This window comes from Danio rerio, chromosome 20 (assembly GCF_049306965.1).
Source record: "Danio rerio strain Tuebingen ecotype United States chromosome 20, GRCz12tu, whole genome shotgun sequence".
Taxonomy (NCBI): domain Eukaryota; kingdom Metazoa; phylum Chordata; class Actinopteri; order Cypriniformes; family Danionidae; genus Danio; species Danio rerio.
The window spans coordinates 58426915-58443754 of record NC_133195.1 but is presented as its reverse complement, the minus strand read 5'-3'; the positions used below and the strand labels follow the sequence as shown (position 1 = coordinate 58443754).

General features: G+C 43.1%; 1 protein-coding gene across 7 annotated transcripts in view; it reads right to left on the bottom strand.

Moving 5' to 3' along the window:
• Positions 1-16840, bottom strand: part of mgab (MAX dimerization protein MGA b) — a 60745-nt gene that overhangs the window by 28880 nt on the left and 15025 nt on the right. For 6 of the 7 annotated variants that reach the window (XM_073933847.1, XM_073933848.1, XM_073933842.1 and 3 more), the window contains exons 7-12: positions 15775-15879; positions 13136-13650; positions 12522-12753; positions 11874-12079; positions 6101-6232; positions 5958-6015 (exon numbers count right to left, since the gene is read on the bottom strand). In XM_073933847.1, the coding sequence (XP_073789948.1) occupies positions 5958-6015; positions 6101-6232; positions 11874-12079; positions 12522-12753; positions 13136-13650; positions 15775-15817 (1186 nt within the window). In that variant the 5' untranslated portion in view covers positions 15818-15879. The remainder of the gene's footprint in view (positions 1-5957; positions 6016-6100; positions 6233-11873; positions 12080-12521; positions 12754-13135; positions 13651-15774; positions 15880-16840) is intronic. The other variant, XM_073933844.1, reaches the window with a different exon arrangement.

Genomic DNA, 16840 nt, shown 5'->3' with positions numbered 1-16840 from the left:
ATATGGCAAATTAATTGCATGCTAACGCGCTAATTTTGACAGCCCTAATTTATAAACAGTTGAAGTCAGAATTAATAACCCGCCTGAATTATTAGCCCCCCTGTTTATTTTTTTTCCTGATTTCTGTTCTGGGAAGATTGTTTCAGCACATTTCTAATCATAATAGTGTTAATAACTCATCTCTAATAACTGATTTATTTTATCTTTTCCATGATGACAGTACATAATATTTTACTGAATATTTATCAAGACACTTCTATACAGCTTAAAGTGACATTAAAAGGCTTCACTAGGGTAATTAGGGTGAACTAGGCAGGTTAGGGGAATTAGGCAAGTTATTGTATAATGATGGTTTGTTCTGTAGACTATCGGAAAAAAAATTAGCTTAAAGGGGCTAATAATTTTGTCCCAAAAATGGTTTTAAAAAAAATTAATAACTGCTTTTATTCCAGCCGAAATAAAACAAATAAGACTTTCGCCAAAACAAAAAATATTATCAGACGTACTGTGAACATTTCATTGCTCTGTTAAAAATCATTTGGGAAATATTTAAAAAGGAAAATAAAAATCAAAAGGGGGCTAATAATTCTGACTTCAACTGTATATATTTGTTGGATTTTGGTCCAGATTGATTGAGTATACCTTCAATTCAACCTAATGCATTTCTGTTATAAAACCTTAAGTGTCAAGCCTATTTATAAATATTATGTGTGCACCCCTTTACTTCTGTAAACAGTTTTTGTATAATTAAACGATAACGTAACGAGATAAACTGCTCTGTTATTATCATGAGGAAAGGTGTGATTGTTTTAGGATTTCTTTCCTTGATTTTACTAAGATGGATTGTTGCTGATTGTATGGATGATGGCCTGATTGGGTAGCTTTACCTGGACAGAGAAAATTAAGTGAAGTTTATTCATAAACTAATTTCGAGAGGATCACGTGCTTATGATTGACACGGCTGGCCCCGAGTCAAGCTAATGTACGAATCACCAATCAGACTACTCCTAACCAAGTATAAATAACCAAACACCTTACCTTTAGTCATCTTCGTCTTGAAGAATAGCCAATCGCTGTAACTTTCAAGCAGAAATCTCCGAGGAGAACATCCTTAAACTGCACAGCTCCTATCGCTTCTTCTACCCGACATCCAGCGCACTACCACTCAGCAGAACAGACCAACAAGTCCGCGGCTTCAAACACAGGGCCGCTGGCCTCCACGCAATTCCGCCGCTCTCCCAAAGCCTGGGACTAGCCCCCATCGGAACGTGCAAGCCTCCAGCGCCCAGTATTGGCTGTATTCCACCGTGCATCCTGTTACAGCGGTCGATAATGCTCCGCTTGCGGCACGTAAAACTTCGGGCTATTCAGCCTGTTTTGTCGCACTACCGGCCTTGCCAGGTAAAGATCCCGCACATTAATACCAAGCACACGCGCACTGCTTTCGCTTTATTTAGTCATGTTCAACCGTGGCGTTACAAGCAGACCAAACATTCAAACGACGATCAATACGCTGCACGTAGACCATTCCCATAGCTGACAGCACTTGCTATAGTGTCAAGCAGTCATATACGGACAAACGTAAGCCGTTATTATGATTAGGCAGACTTAAAACATTTACTCAGTACTTCATGCCAAAGCCTCGTTCCACGCACTCCGATTTTAATCTAGACATCCACAGTACTTCCGGCGAACTCCTTCCATTAGAAACCATCATATTAGATCTGAATTCTTTACAAACCAGCTCACTGACTGATGTTTTAAGTAAACACTATGCATCAGTCTAATTAAACTAAACAATAACCATATGGCAAGCCATGTTTACATTAATCCAAATCCATTCCATATGGCAAGCCCCATTTGCACGTATACTCTTAACTAATGCAAATTAGCATTAGATATTATATGCTGTCATATATTTTACAGCATTTAAATATCCCGATAGCTACTTGCTATTCGATTAGTCATAATTTTGCCCACACAGAATCTGCACGCACGAAATTCTTAGCCATCACTGTTTCTGTTTATTTACTTTTGAATGTGTGTAATGTACATATTCATCTAGTTGGTAAATTAACTTCAGTAATATTATTGAATAATTTAAAATGTTTACATAATCTATAGTTCGTAAAGTTTTATTTTCTGCCTTTCTAGTAGATATATTATATGAGCTTGCTTGTTTACCAAATAAGTGGATATAACTGGATTTCCATCGTAAGACTAAAAAGTAAAGATATCACTGTTATTTAATCTATCAAAGTTTAGTTCCGATACTCATAAAATCATTCCACATAAATCTGCAGTTTTTCCAAAAAGTCAGGAGATTCTGTCTAGCCCTAGTCATTAGCACTACTTTCATCACTGATACTTAATCATTATGATGGCACGAGAAACCTACATTCTGTCATGCTGTTAGCTAATTGACAGAAAGTCGTCTTTGTTGTATATAACACTGGCCACACCTTCGGTCATCAAATAAATAATCTAAGCATTACATTTTCTATGACATGGCAAGTTATTTTTCACTAGTCCAAGTCCAGTTTTTACTGTCTTAGAGACATCCGGCTTGATTTCAGCATTCACACAAGAAGCTGCGGCGTATCACCACGCTAAGCTGTCAATTAGATCCATAGCAACAACAAACTAACCTAGTAATAACTTATGAACTGTTCTACTTCAGCATCAGAACAGCATTGTCTCGTCTGACATATGCTAGTAACGTGATTCCTTGTATGCTACAGTTGGCAACAGCGACTTGCCACGCGATGATCTGCTTAACGCTATCACATGCTAGAAACACTTGCTAAGCATAGGGTTTGACCAACATGTAAACAAGGCTCGCCAGTTAACTATCCAGGGAACCCCAGGAACCGCCCAGGAATCACTCAGAACACCCTAACGAGCACCTAGCAACGCTTAGCAACACCTTAGCATCAATGCTATTCATGCCAACTGCCTCAGAGCCCAAGTGCAGTCACGCTGGCTCTCTCAAGCCAATATCAAGTCTGTCAAGAACTTGGGTTCCAGCTATTTTCATCACACATATTATTTAATCTATGTCATAATAGGGACTTCATGAAATCTATAAGTCACATTTACCTCCACTGGAATATTACCGTTGGCTGAAACCACTAACTAAACATACAGCCATCGTTACAGCGATTGGTTGCTGCTCGATTTTCTCAAAGAAGCCATGCCCCCAGCCGCACTGCCTGCAGACTCTGCCTCCAATAACCCTGGACCACCCTCTCCCCCTTCAACAATCAATCTTCAGGACCTTATTAAGTTATTCTCAGCATCCATGGCTGATCTATGCATCTTAGGAGCTTGCATGCGAGGCAATACAGAGGGAGAGCGACTTAAAGACGGAAATCAAAACACCTTGCCAACTCTTCATGTATATACAGAAACTCTGGCAGCTGGCCCCGAAGCGGAGTCCAACCCTACTCCTGCCCCTCCCTATTCAGGACTGACATGGTCGCAAACCACCCAACTACTACCTCTGGGAAACCTCCATCACCCCCAAATACCCTCTGACCATATTCCACAGCATGGAACGCTTCCAAAGTCCATTACACATTTTTAAAGTTTACCCTATTCATTTCTAATCTCCACACTGCAAATATCCAAGTCAGTTCTACTAATACCTACTCTCTGGTGCCCTGGGATGACTAAACTTCCAACCCCCACAAGCCTTTACGCAGACGACGCTAATCATCTCATAACATGAGGTAAAAGATAAGGTCGTCGAAAAACCCCCTTTCCAGCCATTCATCTAGAATCTGAGCATTGTCCCTGCAGCCCACTGGGCTTTCCCAGCAATCCAGACTCATGGCATCAGCCTCAGCCATTACTACATCCACACTGTCCAAAGACCCTCACCAGCCACTACTCAACCATTGCTTACTCTCCCCTTTTCTTTTCTTTTAGCTTTCATCCCTGCTAGCACTACCCTGTGTCGCTAACTCCTGCAGGAGTGACACCCCAAGTGCCGACTCCGGCAGGAGCCATGCCCACTCCAGCCACCCCTTCACCTTTTACTCCCACTGCAAAGTCACCACCACTCTCTCTTTCCCCCCTCTCACAGGATCCCGGCTCCCGCAGCTCTGACTCCAGCAGGAGCTACCTTAAGCTTCGACTCCCACAGCAGTCAACCACTGCCCAATAGCTTAACCTTTCTTTCTTTCAGCGTCGAGTGCTCCGCTCTCTTCCAGCGTTGAGTCTCTCCGCCCCTACCCTTCCTTCCAGTGTCGAGTGCTCCGCTCCCTCCGAGCGTTAGAGTCTCTTCACCCCCCCCTTTTCTGTCCCAGCGTCGAGTGCTCCGCTGCTTCTTAAGCGGCGAGTCTCTCCGCCCCACTTTTATGTCTCCCGGTGGCGGAGGTTCCGCGCCTGCCAAGCACCGAGTTCCTCCGCCGCCCCCCTCTTTTCCCTTTCAGCGTTTAACTCTTTGCTACCCTCGTCTTCCTTCTAGCGCAAATCTTGCTTCTCTATATTCCTTCCGCATAGGCCCTACCCACCTGCTCGGACCCCCGCAGGGGTAATCCCCCCGAGCAGGAGCCCCAAAACCTCCCTGCAGGAGTCCCCACCGCCCATCCCCTTTCCCGACTCCTGCAGGAACTTGGCCCAGCAGCTCTGATCCCGAGCTTCGACTCCCACGGAGTCTGTCACCACCCACCCCCGCCCCTTAGAATTTTTTCTTTTTTCCTTCCAGCATCGAGTGCTCCGCTACCTTCTAGCGCCGAGTCTCTCCACCTTTTCCCTTCCTTCCGGTGTTGAGTGCTCCGCTCCCCCAGAGCGCTCAAGTCTCTTCGCCTCCTTTCTGTCCCAGCGTCGAGTTTCTCCGCCCCACTTTTTCTCTACCCTGCGGCGTTGAGGGCTCCGCTTCCTCCAAGCACTGAAGTCTCTCCGCCCCCTCTCCTTTTCTTATTCTTTTCAGTGACGAATACCGCCACTACTCCCCCTAGCTCTACTCCTCTATCTTCCTTCTGCTTAGGCCATCACTCCCAGCTATGACTCCGCAGAGTCTCCCAAGCTTCCCTGCCCAGACTCCCACGGAGTCTATGCTTACCAGTGACGAATACCGCCACTACTCCCTCTAGCTCTACCCCTCTATCTTCCTTCTGCTTAGGCCATCACTCCCAGCTATGACTCCGCAGAGTCTCCCAAGCTTCCCTGCCCAGACTCCCACGGAGTCTATGCTTACCCACGCTCCCGCAGGAGCCCCTCTCTTTCTCCTACTCTTCCCTAACTGTATATCCAGCAGCCGGATATGGCATTGGTATCAGCGGCTCTGGGGGGGTTCTTCAATACGCGGCTGCTGTCCCGAGCATAAAGCACTTTGGGGGGTTCTCGAGATCTACCCGAGCTCAAACTCCCCTTTCGCCCTGCAACGGGAGGGAGCCCCGGGCTCGAGGCTCTCATGAGCTCGGGGCTCTCTCCCGGGACAGCATGCCAAACTAGCTTATTACCAATCATCAGCTAAGTGTGAACTCTTGAAGACCTGTTTAAAATGGTTTAAGACATGCAACATAAAATTTCAGTGAATTTAAGACCTTTTTAAGGCCTAAAATTTTTTAATTTAAGACATTTTAAGATTGTTTAAAACCCTGAGGACACCCCGCTACACAACAAACCACTGTTATACAATGACTTGCCTAATTACCCTAGTGAAGCACTTAAATGTGACTTTAAGCTGTATAGAAGTGTCTTGAAGAATATCTAGTCTAATATTATTTACTGTCATCATGGAGAAGAGAAAATAAATCAGTTATTAGAGATGAGTTATTAACACTATTATGTGTAGAAATGTGTTGGAGAAATCTGCTCTCCACTAAACAGAAATGAAGAGAAACAATATACTGCAGGGCGAATAACTCCTCCAAATCCTTTTACTCTGATGAGGAAAATATACTGGGGTTGCACTGAAACGTGTAAATAAACCTCATCTTGCTACTGACCTGGGCTCTGAGCTGCGTGTGGTCTTTTACTGGGGTTCAGCAGAGACGTGTCACTGAGCTGTAATGAACGGACACAAACACAGGCGGTCAGCATCAGCAGCAGGGAATATAAGGCAGAAGGATAGACACTGTGGACGCAGTACCGCTTCATCTGAACTCTTCTTCGCAGGCAGTATGTGCACTTGTGGCGGAGGGTTACTGTTGTACTCGCGCACTCGCGCACAGGTCATCATGCTCTCCAGATACAGGTAAACCGGATCCTTCTCCATTGGAACCTGCAGGACAATACAGGATAGCACATAAACACACACACACTGCATTACAGAAACAGGAGACTTGCGGACGCATTTGTGCTGAGAATAGGGTTCATTGCCCCACAATTATGAATAAACATATCCTAAAACATGAACATGCTAGAGATTCTGACTGAATCAATTACTGAATCATTTAAGCTCATCAACACACTGTGTTCAGAGTGACTCTTTGGTGACGCTGCTGCTGTTTCTGCTCCATTGACGTCCATTATAATCACATTACAGATTGTAAAGTCCTGACAGCAGATACTCATGTAATATACGAATGCTGCTGGTTCTCTCTGTTATTAAGAGGGTAACTATTACTCTTGGTCATCAGTTGCAGTGCAAAAGAAAAGAGTTTCTGTTTTTTATATGGAGTACAGTGTGAGTGTGTCTAATAAAACATACTCGGGTTTAGATCAGGGGTCTCAAACTTAAATTGGCAGGGGGTCATTTCAGTGACTGACAGTTCATAGGAGGACCACTTTAATATTCAAGCACATGAAAACAGTGGAAACTTGATGTAATTCAGGGGTCACCAACATGGGCCTGTTCTAAAAATAGCTCACCATAGCACCACATATGAGTAAGCTGCATCTAATATTTTTATAGGTATTCTTTTTAAATCACACTTGCATTGGTGTAAAATTGAAAATTACTTCAAGTTATATATTTTAAAAAACTATTTCAGACAAATGAAGTGTTGCATATTGATATTTATCTAACTTGTTAAATCATTGTTGACAACTACTGTGAGAAATCATTAACATGATCAATGTCTTCACATAGATGAATATTATTAATTATTAATAATAACAACATATAATTAAAAGTAAATTAAGAAAAATGTGTTATTTAATAACTGGTAGCCCTTCACACTAATCGGTACCCAAGAAGTAGCTCTCAGTTTCCAAAAGGTTGGTGACCCCTGAAGTAACTGATGCACTCAGACATTCTTCCCCAGAGTTTTAAAGCTCTTTCTTTTTGTTTCTTGCTGTATATTCACATTGCTATGACAATACTACAATTTAATAATAGACATAATAATAATTATTGTTGTTCTGTCCCAGAACCAAACTTAACCAAAAGTTTAACAGAACAGCAGAAAGCAGATTGGGCAACTTTAGTGACTTTACTGGCTTTTGTTCTCAGTTTTTTTTTCTTTTTTTTGTAAAACTACAACAAAGAAGGGGGAAAGTGTGTCCATATGCACGTTTACTGTAACTTGTTCAGCTCAGCCAGCAGTACAATTTTACTAATGCCCATTTTTATACGAGTCTAAATTTGGATGAGGAAAATCTTTTAATGAGGCCATTTAAATTGAAGATTAGCAAAACTATCATATATACACCACCAGAATAACATGTAAGCCATGAAGAGGTGTCTGTACAACACAATACAGGTGGTATAAAACTGATTACAATCAAACAACACTTGAATATTTACAAAAATAGAGCTTTAGTGAAAATAGGGCACTTTTAGACATACAGTCAGAATTATTCAACACCTTAGAATTTTTTTCTTTCTTAAATATTTCCCAAATGATGTTGAACAGATTCAGGAAATGTTCACAGTATGTCTGATAATATTTGTTTTTTTTGTATAAGTCTTATGTGTTTTATTTCGACTAGAATAAAAGCAGTTCTTAATTTTTTAACACTATTTTAAGGACAATATTATTAGCCCCTTTAAGCTATTTATTTTTCCAATAGTCTACAGAACAAACCATCATTATACAATAACTTGCCTAATCACCCTAACCTGCCTAGTTACCCTAATTACCCTAGTGAAGCCTTTAAATGTCACTGTAAGCTGTATAGAAGTGTCTTGAAGAATATCTAGTCTAATATTATTTACTGTCATCATGACAAAGAGAAAATAAATCAGTTATTAGAGATGAGTTATTAACACTATTATGATTAGAAATGAGCTGAAAAAATCTTTACCTCATTAAACAATGAGGGAGACAAATAAACAGGAGGGCGAATAATTCCGACTTCAACTGTATATTCAACTGTTACATCAGCCCCAGAAATAATCTGCATGTGTGTTCCTCTAGACCGCACGCTGAGAGAAACGAAAGTTACCCAAACATATAGTGAAGTACTTTAAATGTCCAGTAGGTGGGGGTCATGCGACTGAAAAACAATGATAGTGATGCAAAAATATGTGGTTTGGGGGCCGAATCTTGAAAACATTTGCAAAAAAAAAAAAAAACAATAATTAAAGTGCACCTATTATGCAGAAATGACTTTGATGTAGGGTTTAAGCACAGTTTTGTGTGTCTGTCAGCAGTGTGAGTATCTCCAGCAGCCTCTAATGAGGGGGAAATCCCCGCCCACTAGTGTCCATCTCATTAGCATCTCCAGCATCCCTGAGTGAGAAGCAGCCGTCTGTCCATTAGCCATGACGCCCAGCGTTAGCGTCAACGATTCCCTTTCACTTTGAATGGGTGACGTCAGGCGTTGCTGAACTGCATTGTGGATCTGTCGGCGCCGCTTCAGAGGAGTTGCTCGCTGCAGAAGTTGGGACTAGCTCAATTTTTCAAGCGCCAAGGTGAGCGTCAGCGAATCATTTACATTTACATTTAGTCATTTAGCAGACGCTTTTATCCAAAGCGACTTACAAAAGAGGACAAGGAAGCAATTTACACAACTAAGAGCAACAATGAATAAGTACTAAAGGCAAGTTTCAGGTCTGTAAAGTCTAAGAAGGGAAGTGTTAGTAGTTTTTTTTTTTTTTTGTACAGTTAGTGTGATATTCAAATAGGCAATTGCAGCTTAGGAAGTGAAGTGGAGACTAAATAGTTGAGTTTTTAGTCGTTTCTTGAAAGTAGCGAGTGACTCTGCTGTTCTGATGCAGTTAGGGAGTTCATTCCACCAACTGGGCAGATTGAGCGTGAGCGTTCGCGAAAGTGATTTCTTCCCTCTTTGGGATGGAACCACGAGGCGACGTTCATTCACAGAACGCAAGTTTCTGGAGGGCACATAGATCTGCAGAAGTGAGTGCAGATAAGAAGGTGCTAGGCCAGAAGTCACTTTGTAGGCAAACATCAGAGCTTTGAATTTGATGCGAGCAGCAACTGGCAGCCAGTGCAAACGGACTAGCAGCGGAGTGACATGTGCTCGTTTAGGTTCATTGAAGACAACTCGTGCTGCTGCATTCTGGAGCAGTTGAAGAGGCTTGATAGAGTTAGCTGGAAGCCCAGCTAGTAGAGAGTTGCAGTAATCCAGTTTGGAGAGAACAAAAGCTTGAACAAGGAGTTGAGCTGCATGTTCAGATAAGAAGGGTCGGATCTTTCTGATGTTGTAGAGTGCGAATCTGCACGATCGAGCAGTTCTAGAAATGTGGTCAGAGAAGTTTAGTTGGTCATCAATCGTTACTCCAAGGCTTTTCACCGTTTTGGATGCAGTAATGGTTGCCCCATCCATCTGTATTGAAAAGTTATGGTGTAGAGTCGGGTTGGCAGAAACTACAAGCATTTCCGTTTTTGCGAGGTTCAGCTGAAGATGATGATCTTTCATCCAGTGTGAAATATCCAACAGGCAGGCTGAGATACGAGCTGGAACCGAGGGATCATCAGGATGAAAAGAGAGGTATAGCTGGGTATCATCAGCATAGCAGTGGTAGGAGAATCCATGTCTCTGGATGACTGGTCCTAGAGATGATGTGTAGATGGAGAAGAGAAGTGGCCCAAGAACAGAGCCTTGAGGTACCCCAGTGTTTAGATGCTGTAGGTTGGACACCTCTCCCCTCCAAGACACCCTGAATGACCTGTCAGAGAGGTAAGATCTGAACCATTGTATAACAGTGCCCGCAACGCCCAGTGACTCAAGCGTAGATAGCAGGATCTGGTGGTTGACAGTGTCAAAAGCAGCTGACAAGTCCAGCAAAATGAGGACTGATGATTTAGAGTCTGCTTTAGCCAGTCTGAGATCCTCCACGACCGAGAGCAGGGCAGTCTCAGTTGAGTGGCCTTTCTTAAAGCCGGATTGCTTGTTGTCCATGAGATTGTTTTGAGTAAGAAAGTCCAGGACTTGATTGAACACTACTTTCTCCAGAATCTTGGCCATGAATGGAAGCAGGGATACTGGTCTGTAGTTTTCAAGTAGCGTATGGTCCAGGTTGGGTTTCTTTAGCAGTGGGGTTACCCTTGCCTGCTTAAATGTAGTGGGGAATAAACCAGAGTCAAGAGATGTGTTAATTATGTGAGTCAGTGTTGGTATGACTGCAGGAGAGATGGCTTGCAAGAGATGAGAGGGAATGGGATCGAGTGGACAGGTGGTTGCATGGCTAGATAGCACAAGTTTGGACACCTCAGACTCAGAGAGCTGAGAAAAAGAGGTGAGTGTGTGTGGTGTTGGTGTTGTATCTTGCGTGTTTGTTGTAGGTGCAGCAAATTGAGCACTGATTTTTGCAGTTTTGGTGCAGAAGAATGTAGCAAAGTCATCAGTAGTAAGTGTGGAGGATGCGGGTGGAGGAGGAGGATAGAGGAGGGAGGAAAATGTTTTAAAAAGTAAGCGAGGATTAGTGGCATTGTTGATTTTCAGACGGTAATACGTCTGCTTTGCAGAAGTAACCTCAGCTGAGAAAGAGGACAGAAGAGTTTGGTATGTTAAGAGATGTGCAGGATTTTTAGTTTTCCGCCAAATTCTCTCTGCAGCCCGAAGTTTTGAGCGATGCTCACGGAGAGCATCTGAGAGCCAGGGTGCAGGAGGACTGGCACAGGCTGGCCTGGATGCAAGAGGACATAATCGGTCTAGACATGATGCTAGTGTGGAGCAGAGTGTATTAGTGGCACTGTTCGAATCAAGTGCAGTGAGTTTGCGAGATGGAGGAAGAGAGTCTGAAACAATGGTGGATAGTCTATTGGGTGAGAGAGATCGTAGGTTTCTGCGAAAGGTAACCAGTGTAGGAGTGTGTGGCGGCTCAGGAGTAATGTGGATGTTGAGAGACAGAAGGAAATGATCAGATATTTGTAGTGGAGTTACTATTGTTTGATCAGTGAAGCAGTGTCGTGTGTAAATAAGGTCTAGCTGATTACCTGATTTGTGGGTAGCAGAAGTAGGTGCTCTTTTTAGGTCAGATCGGTTAGGTTAGAATCAGATCGCTGTATGCAAATACACCAGCTAGACAGTGGCCTATTGCTCACTGATGTTCATTGGCTGAGGCTGCTATGACAATCGCTTCAGCCCCAACTTCATTCAAGTCTTCAGTCAAGCGTTGACACTGAAGCCCCGTGTGAATGAGGCATTAGAGTGTTTGAGCTGCTGAAGATAACGTCAGCATAGACAAAGAGGATTATAGATGTGGAGTTTTAGAAGAACAGCGACAAGAGCCACATAGACTGACACACACACTCACACTGAAGTACACATGACTAAAACTGACATCTGTAGCTCCGCCCTTTTTTGAAATCTAATTTGCATTTAAAGCGACAGTCACCAAATTAGTATAAAAGCCTGAAAGGGTCAGTTTCAGAGAGCTGGAGAACATTATCTGCGTGCTGTTCTCACACTCTCACACACACACACACACACGGGAGACACAGCAGAGACTCATACAGCTTGTAGAAAGGGGCATAACAGATTAACATGGTGTGACAGGTGTGATTGCTGACCTGTGCATTGGGGGGCCGGTTAGCCGGTGGTCTGCCTCGTGGTGTTAGTGTATATGTATGAGTATGTGTGTGTGTGCGTGGTGCTGGTCTCAGAGCTCCAGCTGGTTTAGGGGTGGACATCGGCTCGGGATCGCTCTCCTCCGCACTCCTCTCCCACAGGCGGGTGACTCTGGCTGCGGGTGCAGGCCTGCCCTCTGGGTCTGGGTCTGTTACACAACACACAGGACATTCACTCAATCATGTTTGGACAGAAGTGTGTGTAGTGTAGTGTGTGCACAGTCATGCTGGAGTGATGGAAACTCAACTAGTCTATTCTAAAAACATTCCCTGATGTTAAAATAGATGCAATGATGCTGATTTCTGATGTCTAATAACTGATTTATTTCCTCTTCTCCATGATGACAGCACATAATATTAGACTAGATATTCTTCAAGACACTAGTGTTCAGCTTAAAGTCACATTTAAAGGCTTCACTAGGGTAATGAGGGTAAAGATAGGGTAATTAGGTAAGTCATTGTACCACACACACTGAGGAATGATGTATTACACAAACGTTTAGCAGAACAGCCCTCATGTCCATGTTTTTGCCAGTTTTTCTAGACAGCTGGAGCTCTGGTAGCCCTATATTAGTGTGTGTTGAGCCTTACGCAGGGTCTGGAGGCTCCTGACGCTCTGGCTGTGGTCTGCGGAGCGGATCAGCAGGATCTTGTGTTTAAAGCAGGTGCAGCTGAACATGCACTCAACACGCCTGCAGTGTGTGGATCCTGCAGACTCTCTGCTCAGACTGTCACACACACAGCCCAGCCGACAGAAGAGCTTCGCACATGCACCGTCATCAGCAATGTGTGTGCTCCACTGCGGAGTCTCCACCAATACACTCTGGGGACACAAACACACACACACACACAAACACGAGAGCAACACATCAGATCATCACATTCTGAATACACAGGTGTTATTCTTCACACTACAGCTCTGCTGAACGCTGGACTCTGATTGGCTGCTTGTCACTCTCAGGTGTTTGGGTAATGTCATAAAAAAGGCACAGTTAAAGTAGTTCTGGCAGGTTTAGAGTGCATTACAGCTCCATATCACTCCGCTGAATGATTAGAGTTATTACACAGCTACAACAGTCAGAAATCTCCTCCAAAGCCTTCTGTTGTGTTCTGATGTGATTTAACTGTGTCTTCACCTGACAATGACCAAACACCTGAGAGTGAGCAGCAGCCAATCAGAAACAGAAATCAGAGTGTGCGTGTACCTGAGCGGTCAGCAGTGCGCTGAGGCTGACTCTGGCTCTCTCTGTGCTGATGAAGGTGTGTATTTGTCCGTGTGTGAGGGCCTGTTCCTCCAGCGTCCGGAGCTGTGTGTGTTTTTCAGTGCAGGAGGGCTGCGCTCCGTCCACTGCGTCTCTGTTAAAGCTGATGTGGGGTCGCCGTCTCTTCCTGCCGCGCCTGGAGCGCACTCTACCGACCCCTGCGCTGTATACTGCGGGCTGTGGCAGTGCTACGGGACGGGACACCACTCTCACAGGGGAGATCCGCATCCGTTTAGCGACCCGTCTGCTGGGCTGCTGCGGTGCTGTTGCTGCTGCTGATGGTGAAGTGCGCATCTGAAGCACACTATCTAGTGTACGCACATAACTGCTGCTCCTAACAGGCAGCTGATAGACCACCGGAGACGGATCGCTGCTGGAAAACACCTCCGCACGCTCGCTGATCCGCTGCCCTTCACTCTCCAGATACTCATCCAGCATCTCTGAGCAAAACGCTGAGCCTGATGGGAAAACACAGAGCAGATCAGAGAAACTGAAGCACTACAGCTGCAGGACCACTGCTCATCTTCTTTACACTGCTGCTCTCATTCATGCTGCGTTCACACCAGATGCGGAACGCGTGGATAAATCGCGATATTCGCGCATAAATAGCCGCGTGAACATTTGAGGCTACTCGCTTCATTCACGCGTCAGATTCACTTCAGAACAGACGAGGATTCGCGTGATGGGCAGGGCTTCTGTCTGCCTGGTGACTCTAGCTTCATAGCTAAATGGCTAACATGGATTTTATGAAGAAAATAACAGTGTTTATGTGCTTTATGAAGGCTGAAAAACAGCGTCAATACGTTTAGGGTCGTGTCTGAGTCCACTACATCCTTTCAGAGGTGCAGTAGCTCTGTGAGCTCATAAACTCCTCCAGAAACTGAACCTGGATGACGGAGGCTTTCAGCGGTGCTTCTGACTGAGCCGAGCCCGAGTCGGTGTCAGCTGGAGGATTTCCCCTGGGACACCGACAACAGGCGACACATCACAATCACGCCACCACAGGACCAAGCTCCTGATTGGTTAACGCGGCGCGAATGTCCGCTAAAGTTCAGATTTTTGAACTCGAGTGATTCGCGCGGAATGCTCAATTCAAGTCACGGCATTCGTGCGTATCGCGCTGCAGGATGTCTATTTGCATGTTTGCATTGACTTAAAATGTAAATCACTCGCGCGTTCCGCGTCTGGTGTGAACGCAGCATCAGCAGTTTCTGTCTTGTTTCTAGTCCAGAGATATACAAACTTCTCAAATCGAGCTAAAATATTGTGCTGTTTTCAGAAATAATGAGTCAAAAGTTCTGTTTCCTAAAACAAGCTAAATAATCTGCCAAAAGGGGAAGCAGAATGATCTTATTTATAAGAGAAAAAGTGGATTTTTCTGCTGGAGTGAACAGAAATGTGCTGTGTTCTGGAGCCAGCCCCCAGTGGGCGGTCGATGAACTGCAGCTTGGTGCTAATATGAGACGCCACAGTTCTGTAATCAAAACAGCAGCAGCAGGAGTAGAATATCGCAATCAATCAGTAGCTGTGTTTCCATCTAAAAATGCAGATTAACTTGATGAGAAAACCGGAATATCGAATAAAAGACGAGCAAATAAAGCAGCGTTTCCATCCAGCGAGCCAGACAGAACAAAATCATCACTTCCTGATTAACTGGCACCACATATCAACAGTAAAAACAGAATTTACTGCGGTAGGAGAAGCTGCGTCAATCCTTTCTTCATCTAATAAATGACTCACAGTGAACGTGGAGCACAGATGCCTCTGACACTTCTGCAGCATTTTAGAATGGCCAAAACAGCATTTGAGATGTTCTAGTGTGCTCAGCCTGCTGGTGTGTTCATTCACACACATTATTATCATCACATGATCTCATATCAAAATCACATGACCTTTTTAATGCGCATGCTGAAATTTGTTCAGTAAAAGTGTTTCCACTGAAGTTTAAGCGCATGTTTTCTTCTGGAATAAATAGTTTATCCTACTCAGTTATGTACATGTGCTTTTCATTTTTAAAATGCATGTGCATCTTGGCGTTTCCATCAACCAATGTTTTATGCGCATCTCCAAACTGAGCATAAAATAAGTGGCTGGAAACATGGCTATTGTGGCCAGTATTGTTATATTGTTGATCTGTGCACTGGGCAGTGAAAGTTTAGACCAGTTTAAACATCTCTACCATGGTTTCAAAGACAAATATTTGCTGTTTATTAACTACATATTTTGATATTTCAACAAATTCAGCTGCTTGATATCTTATTGTGAGCATGTTTATGATCTAATTTCATGATGTGAATATAACAGGAGCGCAACACTCGCTCTGCTTTCTGTATATTTATAATTTGGATATTCAGAGAAGTTTCACTGTGCAAAAACACACTCATTTTGTCAAAAATAATGATCCTTAAACTCTGTATATGTCTTTGGATTTTTTCTCAGTATACCCTAATACATAAATAATACCCTGATCTACAGTTTTAAATAGTCATAATAAGCAAAACGCCAAATATAAAAAGTGTGTTGTTGTTGCCGAACGTATGGATCATGCAAATATCGTTCATTATCAGCGCTAGTGTTCTTACTGTTGGCTGTGCCGGACGTGCTCCTCAAGCTGAACTTCTCCATCCAGCCTTTGATTCGGGTCAGGTCGTTTGTCTTCCCGGTGCGGGACACGAAACCACTCTCCGCTGACGGGTAAAGAATAGCGAAGTGAAGAACAGCGTTTTAACATACAAGTTCATTATTAAAGGGATAGTGCACACAAAACTGAACATTCTGTTCTTTACTTGTTCCAAACAAGCCTGACTTACTTTTACACTTGAGGTGTGAACCTACACTGGTCTCACGGTTCGGTTACGATTATCATGCCATCAATTCAGGTCAATTTGATATCTCAGTGCATCACGGTGCATTGACGATGCTTTCCATACACAGTGTTATATTTTCCTCACAGCAGCAATTCTTGTATTAAAATGTATAAATATATTTATTTACTATCTGTAAATCAATTTTGTCCTTTAATACAAACAGTCAGATTTATAAACTGTACCTTTAAACAACTCAAGCATTTAGAGCAAATAAACAAATATAAAAATCCCGCTCGCTTTCTGAGCCTTGTAAGTTCTCTTACACCCCTTTGATTGGTCACATGCTCAACAGAAAGGGCTGCGATTGGCTCTTACACGCTGGCGCTCTTCACAGATAACTGAGACTGATACGACATGATCAGCATGATAATTATTGAATATTTTTAACAATATATTCAGAAATACTAGGATTCGTTATTTGACCACTTTATTTTAATTTACCAACATTACTAAGGCAAATAGTTTTAATAGTCAATGTTGTTATGCTGACCTGAAGTGACAAGTGTGCCATTTTCTAAACAGGCAAAAGAAGGAAGACAGGGTTTCTGCAGGTTTCACCAAGTTAAATTTAAGACATTTTTAAGATCATTATGAATTAAATTTTAGACTCATAAAGGGCTAAACACCGAGGGATTTTTCAAATGGCCCAGATGAAAAAGAGCTTTATTTGCCCTTTCAAAAAGTCTATAATATAATTGAATATATCTAAAAATACAATTATAAATTAATAGTAAAAATATATATATTTTAGATATTTCTTGAGAAAATATTTTAAATATTG